This window comes from Gymnoscopelus braueri (assembly GCF_963280865.1).
Source record: "Gymnoscopelus braueri genome assembly, chromosome: 14".
Taxonomy (NCBI): domain Eukaryota; kingdom Metazoa; phylum Chordata; class Actinopteri; order Myctophiformes; family Myctophidae; genus Gymnoscopelus; species Gymnoscopelus braueri.
Window position 1 is genome coordinate 32,108,947 of NC_137619.1, and position 11,665 is coordinate 32,120,611.

The 11,665-nt window shown below is 41.9% G+C and overlaps 1 protein-coding gene across 1 annotated transcript; it reads right to left on the reverse strand.

Moving 5' to 3' along the window:
• Window positions 1-5,292: 5,292 nt before the first annotated feature.
• LOC308100117 (EEF1A lysine methyltransferase 2-like) lies at window positions 5,293-11,148 on the reverse strand. Its single transcript, XM_080449022.1, has 6 exons — window positions 11,014-11,148; window positions 10,634-10,699; window positions 9,068-9,182; window positions 8,780-8,887; window positions 6,290-6,506; window positions 5,293-5,542 (listed from the first exon to the last, which is right to left on the reverse strand). The coding sequence occupies exons 1-6, from the start codon at window positions 11,127-11,129 to the stop codon at window positions 5,445-5,447; spliced, it is 720 nt and encodes a 239-aa protein (XP_080305148.1). The 5' UTR covers window positions 11,130-11,148; the 3' UTR covers window positions 5,293-5,444.
• Between the last annotated feature and the right edge of the window lie 517 nt (window positions 11,149-11,665).

Here is an 11,665-nt window from a genome sequence, read left to right on the forward strand (position 1 = left end):
AGATTTACGAAATAAACAGTTTTCCACTTGAGAAATAAAGGCCTAATCTTACAAATTGTTCAAAAGACAGCAGCCACAAACATTGTAATGAACTGTGGGTTCAATAAGCATGGCAACTCTTAACCATTTAAACCACATATGGGTGACCAAACTCCCTCAGGGCTCTATACTAGAGTCTTTTCTGTTTTCTGTTATTGTGGGGAAAGCTTTCGCTGACGCGTTGTGAGCTTGTCGATCTGCTATTTTCTGTGAAAGCCTTCCCCACAATAAGGATGCTGGGGTTTAAGTGGTTAATGATAGGAATCTACTCTATTAATTGTGGGCGGCTGTCAAACACCAAAACTCAACTCTGAACAACAAAAGGGATGGGGTGCTCTGCAGGCAGCAGTTACCCCTCTCACCCAGCCATGGTTTTCCCCAAAAAGGTTCCCATGACTCAGAGGCTCTGGTGTCCCTGGGGGAAGGGATGTCCGTTGTGGAGGGGCTCTCTGCCTCAGGCTCCACGAGTCCTCTTCTGTGCTGGCGAGGGGCCAGTAAGGTGCCAGCCAGTACCTTATGACCCCCTAACAGCTGTACCCTGTGTAGAGTAGACCACGTCTGACAACTTGGCCAACACAGTACAGGGTCCAGTCCAGGCCCGGCGTCAAGGGGGGGGGTGTACTTATGCACCCCCCCCCTCCCCCCCTGGCTGTTGTTGGTCTGTCAGGCTGGCGAGTTGTGTGGCCAGGGTCCGATTAAAACTCAGTTCAATTCAAAAGAGCTTTATTGGCATGAGAAAACATGCGTTTACATTGCCAAAGCAAGTGTCACAAACATAGTAAAAACTCTGTTTCATTGCAACTTGGAAAAACTGGCTTACAAAATCACAAAATGTAATGTTTATTTGCTCTTAGAAATAGTTATAAATAAGCTATGTTGGCAAGGGTAGCTTTGTGTAAAGCTTTTTGAGACAAATAGCAGCCATTTTTCAGGGTTTTGCATTCACTTGGTATAAAACCTTTTGGGACAAATAGCAGCAGTTTTTCAAAAGTATTTAAAATAGTATAGAAAAATCTGCAGTTTTTCAAATGTGTTTAAAGCTAGTAGCTCTGTTCATATAATAACACAGTAGGTCTAAGTCCGAGGTCAACTCGGAATAGATAGTGCAGGAAAACACAATGATTAGTAGTCCTTAAGGTGGTTATTCCATTGGATAAACTTCTCTTGTCACAACAGCTCACAAATATTGGTCACGTTTTCAAACTCTCTATGGGTGTTTGTAATCTGTGGGAAGTATATTGTGTATCTGATGTCTTGGTATAGTGGGTGGTTAGAAAGTGTAGCTCTGTTTCCACCACATTTTGTGTACAGTGGGTGCACAGTCTGTCTTCTCTTGGGAGCCAGGTCTGCCTGTGGCGGCCTTTCTCTATTGCGAGGCTGTGTTCACCGATTCTGTTCCTAGTCAAGGCTTTCTTTAGTTTTGTGTCCGTCACAATGCTCAGGTATTCTGCCACTGCATATTGTCTATTTAGGGCCAAATAGAATTCCATTTTGCTCTGGTTTTGGGTTGACTCTTTCCAGTATGTCAGGTCTCTCTTTCGCTTTCTTTTTGTTTTCTTATAATCTGATTCAGTCCATTGGGTTTTCTGTCTGTCCAGCGATACTGTTATAGCAGTTCCTGTTGTTGGTAACTGGTAAAGGGCCAAGAATGTCAACCCCCACAAGTTCCATGGGAGCCCCCACTTAGTACACCTTGATGTTTTTATCCAAAGGTGCTACTTGTAGACAACTCAGGGCGCTATCCGGCTTCGATTCTCTGGATCCAGTTGAGTTTCCTGCTCGCTGTGCAGGTTATGTCGAGGGGTTCGGGGGGTTGTGGAGCTGTCACAGTTCCTGTCAGTCACTGTAATTGCTACTTGTGGTGCTGCTTTGCTCCATTCCTCTCTAAGCATTGGTAGTACTCGCAGTGTCATCGGTATTGCCGTGGAGACTGCCTGCTCGTGGCACCTCAAAATCATAACCCTGCAGGGTTTTGAGCCACCATGGCAGCTGTCATTTGGGCTCTGTAAAATGTAGGAGCCAGTTCAGGAATGAGTGATCCGTCTGGAGCAGGAACATCCTTATGTGACGCCGACAGCTCTCGTCGGGTCATGCTGTATTTCCCCTTGGCATGGTTCAGGGTGATTTCTCACTTCTGATGTCAGTGTAATGAACTGAAGTTCATTAAGCATGGCTACTCTTCACAACACAAGAATACTATTTTAATTGTATATCTGTCAAACACAAAAACACCAAACCCAACTCTGAAGAACAAAAGGGAGGGGATGCTCCCAGCAGTTACTCATCTCACCCATGGTTTTCCCCCAAAGCAACAAATAGAACATAAATAATGAGATGAACATAATATCATAAATTCCCCCTACGCATTCCCGTGGAAAATAATAACAGATCAACACACAGTCGTGCCCCGAGGCATGCTGGGAAGTCTCTCCTCAGGCACTAACCACCGGGATGCTACAATATTAACTAAGGCTGTATGTAAAATATTGGCTCCATAAATAAAAACAATAGAAGCAACAGTTAATAATTACTTTACAGACTATAGTTATTGTACTACAGTTTTGCTAGGCAGTGATACTTAAATGCTGAGAAGTTTTTAGACTTGGCAAAAAGTCTGAAATGCTGCAAATGGAGGAATTCCTTTCCCAGTCCCACTTCCACATTTGCACCCCTGCCATGGAAAACTGCACTGCTACACGGTGGAGTAATTCAATCACTCAACTAAAATCCTATTAAGAGACCTTCAAAGGGGTATCCAAGGAGATGGAGCGAAAAACATAAATATTTACAGTATCACACTTGAGAGGTTAAAGTGAAAGCATGGCATTCATACTGGTGGTGTCAAGGAGGCTGTACCATCAAGGCCGAAACCGAAACCTTTGATTAGGCTCACGTTATGAGTGGAATAAAAGTGCAGAGTGCCAACTCAGAGGCCACAAAATGTGCTGATGCTGGCATGTCTACTGTATGGTTCAATAACAGTCCAATAATGACCTTAGGTTTTATTTTAGACAGGTTACCGTCATAACGATGGTTATGTAAAACTTTTTTTAAATAACCGCTTGAAAATGAATCTATCCTCTGTTGAGCTTAGGTACCACATTTTAAAGAAGATTAAAGAAAAGAAAGAAAGAAAAAAGTGGGGAAAGGGACCAGTTTTGTTCATTGACACATGCCTTGGCCACAAACTCAACAATGTGTCTATGTTGATGTAGCGTAATAATGTGATGAATGAGACTCGACAGACTGTCAATACAGTACACATTCTTGTCAGGATTATATTAGCAGAACAGGTTATACACACAGGTTATGCAGGGTATTAACACCAGTCAATCCATAAATAGTCATTAAGGAGGAGCTTCTTTCCTTTGATGCTATGTAGTTATTAATTTTAATAGGGGATTTCACTTCAGAATCTCTGCACCATGATCCACAAGAGCAATAAGGGATGTTGTATGGCAAAAACTGGCAGAAAAACTCATGACTAGGCCAATGGGAATTTTGGTGCCTCCCAGAAGCTTCTACTGTATATTTGTGGCTAGGTTTCTAGGCAACAGTACCTGTACTGTACAAGGGAAAGGAGTGGGCCTTATGCAAGAAGGGACCTTGAATCCGTAATGCAATCTAAGCCCCAGCGCAGAACAATGACATTGTTCCTGTGCAACAAAGAGGCGCTTGAAGCAGCCAAACAAGGTGTCTGGCCATTTAAACACAGTGAGAGCCAATGGGAACAGTCTCTAGATCACAGCGAGGGAGAAAACATGTCATCGAGCTGCAGAAATATCTCATTTCAAGGGAAGTTGGTGAGACTTTGAGAACGCGGGCATAACATGCACATCCAGGATATCCGCCATCTTGTAAATTTCCAGGCAGTAATTCTGGTAAAGCCGTGCATGTTTACTCAACAGCATGCCTCAGTGTCGAGTCGACTGCTCCCATTGGGCCACTGGCCCAGATTCCAATTAGGGACCCGGGGTTTGACAGTTATTAACGACAGAGTTGAGACAGGAAATGGCAAAAACCTCAACCCTCCACAAAATCCACACCCACTGTGGATTCATTATAGACTGCTGGTTGATTGAAGGAGATATGGACAGTCATTAGACACACACACACACACACACACACACACACACACACACATAAACATAAACATAAACATAAACACACTCACACACACACACGCAGCCATGCACACATGCAGACACACACACACACACACACACACACACACACAGCTCCTTTATGATCACAATTTGTCCTAAGGTATAAAACCGGAATAGGACAAATAGGCTCATGAGTGAATGAGATTATCAATCAAGATCTGCTTTGATGCTCTGACTGAAAAATGTAAGTAGATGCACATGATGAGGATGAGTTCAAATAAGTAGCCACATATTAGCACCAAATAGCGCAGATGCCACAAGATACGGGAACCTACGTCATCATGAAATTCAATGTTAAATACTGTACATGAAAAGGCTTCGAGTGAAACTGATTTTTTTCTCCACAAGCACATAATGTCCAAATGAATCTGACATCGTCTCCTTAAGCAAACTAGATTGATTGAATCTGTTTTTGATCCAGCGACAAAGGGTCTAATTTATAGATATTTTAGAGTCCACACTGAAGCCATTTTACAAGCTAGTCATAAGATAGCTGCTGGCAACTTCAATCTTTTCATGATAGAAATAAAAATAAAAATAAATTCATTCACCAGATATCTCATAAAAATTTGATTATTTCATTTTTTAAGAAATAAAATAATTGGAAAATCTTAGTACTGACGGGGAACTGCCTAATTTTCTCACTGTCTGCTATATTTGGTTTTATAGATGTTTACACATATCCTGAAATACACTAACTTATAAGTCAGGTTAAACATCTGTCCACTGCACATAGAATATCAATGTAAAGTAAATATGACACCATTCCAGAAGCTGATGGGTTTGTTCAAAGTCTGAGAAATGGCCCCCTCTACTGTAAAATGTCTTTATCTTTACCTCAAAGCATTAAGAATGAACTCAGTGTGAACTAAGTGTGAACGGCCCTAAAAGGGCCTGAGCACTATAACTATAAAAATAGTTTTAAAATGTGTTCTAAATCAAGTGGATGGCAGAGTTCACACCAACTATTAAATACAATGGTGAACGATATAGTTATATAGTGCTCAGTGTGAACGGCCCTTGACAAATACACATAATGGATTCAAATGTTTTGTTTATAAAGAAAGTGTTGACAATAACATTGGGATACATAATTTATTACAAAACCGTTTGCAAATAATATAATTATTGGCAATTTCTTCCCGACAGGTCTGTAAAGTGACAAACCATAATTCAATTGAAGGAAAAGTCTATAAAATATATACATATATATCACACATCTTCTGGTGTTAGTGTGGTTCAATGGAGTCGCTTGAAGGTAAGAGCTGTTACACTGTTTCCGGTCTTCCCACCAAACTGGAAACGGGGTGTGGGCAATTCCTGTACAAACTCGAAACCTACAGAAAACGGGAGAAGATAATTTGTAGAGGTTCATTATATAACAATAACTTTATTTATAAAGCACTTTTCCAAAACACGTTTACAAAGTGCAGACAAAGAAAATACGATAACATAAAAACTATACATAAAATATATGCAGTCTGTTAAAGGCTTTAACAGCAAAACTGGCTGAGCACCAACATAATGCCTTAATAGTCAGATGCCTGGACTTGTATATCTATGACCCTGGTTAAACAATAGTTTAGAAAGGTTTGAGGCATTACCAAGCCATCCATTTGCCATCTGTGATGTATCCCCAAGCCTGTTAAAGTCAGACCGTCAGTGTGAAAGATGAGGTCTTAGGGCCTTGGCCCCCTGCAGCCTCCCCATAGTTCTGACTTCTATTGAAAGGAGTGACTGTTAATGGAAGCTTGCCCTAAATACAAGCTTCACGAGCTAGCTTTTGTTGCTTCCTGCACCGTGACAGCCCTCCAGGCAACTGTCTCTGTCAGTGGCACAGTTTAACTGTTTGCCCGGACACCAACGTAAACCGGCCCACACTTACATCTCTATGACACCCGACTGTAATTCTTGTGGATGTGCGTATACTGCTCCAACTTTGATTTCAAACACAGCAACAGAAGTATCTCAAACTGGCTGCACAATTATGTTGTGCAACCATGGGCGTGGGGTTGTTACAGTATATAACTTGCCATTTAAAGAGCTAATTTGCATTTTAATGACGGCCCCGCGTTTCCCCTCACCTTCACTGAACCTCTGTAGCAGCTGGTCTTTCGTCCAGTTACAGGAGGTGATGATGAAAAAGCCCCCCTCCTTCAGCGCATCTCTTAGCGCCTGGACATAGCGTCCTTTGCCCTCCTCCGTCTTGTCTGGGTTTAGGCTTATGGCGTCATATGTTCCTTTGTCGATGCAAACATCAAATCCCCTCAGCTCCCCAGAGCAGCTCAAAAAGTCCACTTCCTGAGAAGATGAAAAAGTGACAGCAGATAAACATAAGTTATATTCACTCCTTTGATTGACCAAATCTTTTGTCTGACTCATAAAATATACATCCATGGACACTGTCACGAGTGCTACCCTTACCCTACGTTCGATCTTTGGCATTCTACAAATTCTGTCCCACCTCACTGGTTCACTTTGAAACGATACTTCAGCTACCCACATAGCAGAGGCCAATTTCACCACTGTGGCCCAGCACCAGTGAAAGAGCTCCTTCATCCAGACAGTGCACAGAACACCAGATCACAAGAGCCACAAACCCACCACCCAAGGGTCACATCATTTTAGTTTTATTGCCGGTTTAAGTAGAGTGACTCAATGTATAGTGAAATATGTACATGCACTGTACTGTATGTGTTGGGAGTATTGCTTGGATTTGTGCACAGGCCTGTAAAATTAAAGCTGGATGTGGGAGAGTGCCAAATCAGCCTGGAAGATGGATGAAGATGTGACACTGAAGATGACCTTTTTTGGAGGGGGATACATCCTGCCGCTAGCTCTCTTATCCTGTGATTGAAGCTCCTCGGCTCGCAATCAAATTCCAGTTAAGGCTGCAATATGTGCACGAAATCACACAGATCCATACAAAGTGTTGTAGTGTTCTACTGCACATGAGATACAGACCAAGATGCCAACATACCATCTCACACACACACACACACACACACACACACACACACACACACACACACACACACTCTACCAGACTAAGGTCAATATTGACTTCAGCAGCAGGGCTCTCAGCCCAAGCAAAATACACCTCCATAGCATAGGTATGTGTTGTATATAGACCATATGCAACCATATGTACATGTGGGAGCCACTGGGAGGGAGGAAAACTCACTCGTCACCACGGTCCTTATCACATGCATGAATGGTATTTGAAACCTGTTTTTCTTGCACACATACTTCGGCAGATGTATTAAATCCTGTTCATTCATTTGGGGCTGGAGGTGGTCAAACGTAAACGCTGGCCAGACTTCCACCACTTTTAAAGCCTTCCTGCTTTCCCACCACCCCACAGGGTAAATACTGCACAGTTTCCTCTCTCACTGCTCTCACAGTCCTGGGCCTGAGTGCAAGTCCACCGTATTGCAGAAAGCTAAAGGGTATCACAGGCATTCGGGATGGAAGGGATTTAATACAGCGCTTATATATCAATGGTGGATTTGGCCATGTCCTGGGATCCACCAGACCCTAAGCAGCAAAGCACACTATAAGTTAAGTGCTGCGGGTAATGTTGTGAATTTGTGTTGCGTGTGCATGGCTCAGCAAGGCAGTTAATGAGGAATCCATTCATATTTCTTAGTCAAATAAGGCTATTGTTGACATCCTTACTATACATATATTATGTATAAAGAACTGGCTGTCAGTTATTTCTTCATAACCTGTTCACACCTGCAGTTTGAACAGCTCTACAGCACCACCACCTGTTGACTGGAGTGTCCTTATCCATGCAATCGGCAATTTGCCATTTAAAAAGTTAGTTATTGATTGATGCCACTTTACATCACAGTTCAGTATAAAATTATGCAGTGTATATCATCAGTATACGTGTAGTATTAAATCACTGCCTCGCTTTATTCGCAATATTTTATTTTATGTGAAATACTAGTGGAGTAATTACACAGCATGGACTAAAGCAAAATAAAATCTCACGACTGAAAAGTTTTGTCTCACGACTGAAAACAGAGTTAAGGTTTTATTTAAGATGCTTCTGACACAGACCTGTATTATGCCTCTGACACAGGTATTCTGTTGCTAGTGTGATCAATTCAAATACTTCAATGTAAAACTTTTTTTTTAAAACGAAAATAGCTGATCTTACGACACGTTGCGAGCTTGTGGATCAGCTATTTTTGGTGTGCTTCCATAGAAGACGTGCTGTGTTGCCTTGTATGGAATCCAAACGACTGAAATCAGTCGTAGTGACCGAGAATTTTAATCCATGACACAGTGATATGGCCATTAAATGCGAAACTGACCATTTATTGTTTATTGTTTATTTTAGATCCCCATTAGTGACTGCCTCAGCAGTGGCTATTCTTCCTGGGGTCAAACAGTACAATAAAAAAAATTACAGCGAAATTAAAAAATGTAATTGACAAGCACAAATAAAATATTTAAAGAACCAATACAATTCATGTACATGGTGGACTGTGCATGGCAGGGGCGTCCTCTTCCCTGAGCCAGGCCTAAACCTGAACGCATACCATGTATCAATGTCAACTCACCTTTACAGTAACATCAGCAATGTCCTCAGTCTGGAGAACACTTCTGGCCAGTTCTACAGACGCTGCAGAGTAATCTACACCCAGAATATTTGTGTAACCATGTTTAGCCTTTACACACAAAAAACAACAAAAAGAGGAAAAGAATAACAGTGGTCAGAGGAATGAATGTTCTTAGGTTTTCAGAAAAACATGATTATCATTCCTGGTCCTATTTACAAGCCACATATTGTGGGTATGAAATAAGACATACGAAATAAACCCCCATATGAATTAGTATTCATTTCATACCAGTTCAACTAATAAGGCTCCATTTCCAGTGCCTATGTCAAGGATGGCAGCATTTTCTGGAATTTGAGCTTTGTCCATCCATCGAAGGACACGGTTCATACTTGCCTCACCAAACCTTAAGGGGGAAAACACAGACATTAGTGACAACTTACAAGATATTCTGTGAAATGAAATATTGCTGTATATCACTTTGAATGATTTTGCTTTGCTTTTATTAATCTAATACCGGTACTAACGTTCATATGATATCAAGTTCATGACATGATATCTAGTGGACTTGCTTTGCTTTCACAAAAAGCCTCGCTATTCTTAGCCCTAGAATGTCTGTGATCTTACATACATTTCAAGTATTCCAAATACACAGTCATAGATCGCTCTCGTCGACCCACTGTGTAGTGACGATCTGCGCGGCCATGAAAGTGCTCTAAACTCCGTCTGTACTCACCCAATAATTAATTCCTAAGACTTGGAGTCATATTTTGTCCTCTAGTTTCATATCCATTTGAAAGTTCTGCCAGAAAACGTGTGTTTAGTCAAATATCTCCACTTTTCCACGAGCTGCACACGGACGACTTTCTGTACGGGGCGAGGGGCCAGGAATGATTGCAGGACTGAATATACGTAACTTCCTTTAGGACGCACAAATGTTTGGGACACACAATTGACAGGTGCTTGTGATTGGTGCGGGGTAATGAATCACATATTTGACTAAACACACGTTTTCTGGCAGAACTTTCAAATGGATATGAAACTAGAGGACAAAATATGACTCCAAGTCTTAGGAATTAATTATTGGGTGAGTACAGACGGAGTTTAGAGCACTTTTATGGCCGCGCAGATCGTCACTACACAGTGGGTCGACGAGAGCGATCTATGACTGTGTATTTGGAATACTTGAAATGTATGTAAGATCACAGACATTCTAGGGCTAGGCTATTCTTAGCTCCATAAAGAACCTCTCACTCCGCTATACAGCTCCGAGATGAGGTTCTATGTCGTTCTCTTCCAGAATCGGGTGAACGTCCGCCAAGGCTCCGCTGTTTACCCTTTTGTATACATCGTATCCCAAAACTAATGGTAGATTCCAAACCACACGGATGTTTAAGGTTTGGTTCGGAGCATAATATTTTAGGTCCGGAGCGAAACTACCCGTTTAAATCGCTTATTTAGTCAGCCTGTGGCCATGTTTCCCATTGTAGCCAAACCGGGAGCAGTACTGGCAGCGGACGTAGGGGGGTTTTCCTGTTTGACGGGTTGAATGGGAAACATGGCCACAGGCTGACTAAATAAGCGATTTAAACGGGTAGTTTCGCTCCGGACCTAAATATTATGCTCCGAACCAAACCTTAAACATCCGTGTGGTTTGGAATCTACCATTAGTTTTGGGATACGATGTATACAAAAGGGTAAACAGCGGAGCCTTGGCGGACGTTCACCCGATTCTGGAAGAGAACGACATAGAACCTCATCTCGGAGCTGTATAGCGGAGTGAGAGGTTCTTTATGGAGCTAGGCTATTCTATATTTAGAGAGTGCTGTGTAAGTATAAGTAAGAGCTCAGATCTACCATATTTCACCAACATCTCCAATGTCCCTGAATGTGTCCAATTCTCTTTGGTATGCCTCATCCCAGCTGGAAAATATGGAAGGAAATAAGCATAATTAGTCAGATGTTGTTTACATTCCGCAGAAGTAGGCTACATTATTTACAGGACATCGCAGCCAAGAGATTATGGCACAGAAGCTCCTCTGATAATCAGCCAAAAGTTAAAGAATACAATGTAATGATTTCTATCCATGGATAGTTTGACAGCAATGCAGGAGAGCTGCACCAGCACCATGGTGCTGTATCATACACAGTGTATTATAATGTCCCTTATTGAAAAAGCCCCCAATAAAGCTAACACACTGTTGATGATCTTTGGAGCAAGTTGCTACAACACTTACTATTCTTTCGTTCCGAGTGCCGAAGTACCGACATCATCTTCCGAGCCTCTGTCTTCTGCTGGTTCTGAAGTACCACGACAGCCATGCGTGGAATCCATGCTGTCTGTGTCTGCCATGGCGACGACGTTGCATTGAAATTCGTAAGCAATGGAATACTGTGACACCAGAGGTCGCTGTATCCACTGTGCGTGGCTCACTGTGGATCTGGTAACATGATATCACATGTCAACGTGGGGTTCCCCGAGAGGTCACGGTCTGTCTGTCTGTCTGTCTGTCTATCTAAAAGGGGAGGTAAACTCATAGATATATATCTATGGGTAAACTCACCTTTCCCATAGAAAGGAGATGGCATTCACTGCTGCCATTTTTTCTTTTTCTCTTTCCCCTTTTTCTACTTTGTACATATAGCGTTTTATTTGTTGATAATATTGCTATATGCTATGTTGATTAATTGAATACATAGGACCACAATGAGTGGACTTTTTTGTGTTATCTTTTTAGCCCATCTTTAATGTTTGACTGTACCTGGTGCTGTTAACATTTCTGTCTAATAAAGTATTCAATCAATCAATATCTTATCTAATCAAACCAAACGAGACTCTTGAATATTCAGACGGTACTACTGTACTTGATGTGTGGGTGTTGGTATTCA

Coding starts and splice junctions, on each gene's coding strand:
- LOC308100117 (XM_080449022.1), bottom strand. CDS start 11,129: ATGGCAGACACAGACAGCATGGATTCCACGCATGGCTGTCGTGGTACT. Junction 10,700..11,013: donor GCACTCGGAACGAAAGAATA/GTAAGTGTTGTA, acceptor CATATTTTCCAG/CTGGGATGAGGCATACCAAA. Junction 5,543..6,289: donor GCTACAGAGGTTCAGTGAAG/GTGAGGGGAAAC, acceptor CGTTTTCTGTAG/GTTTCGAGTTTGTACAGGAA.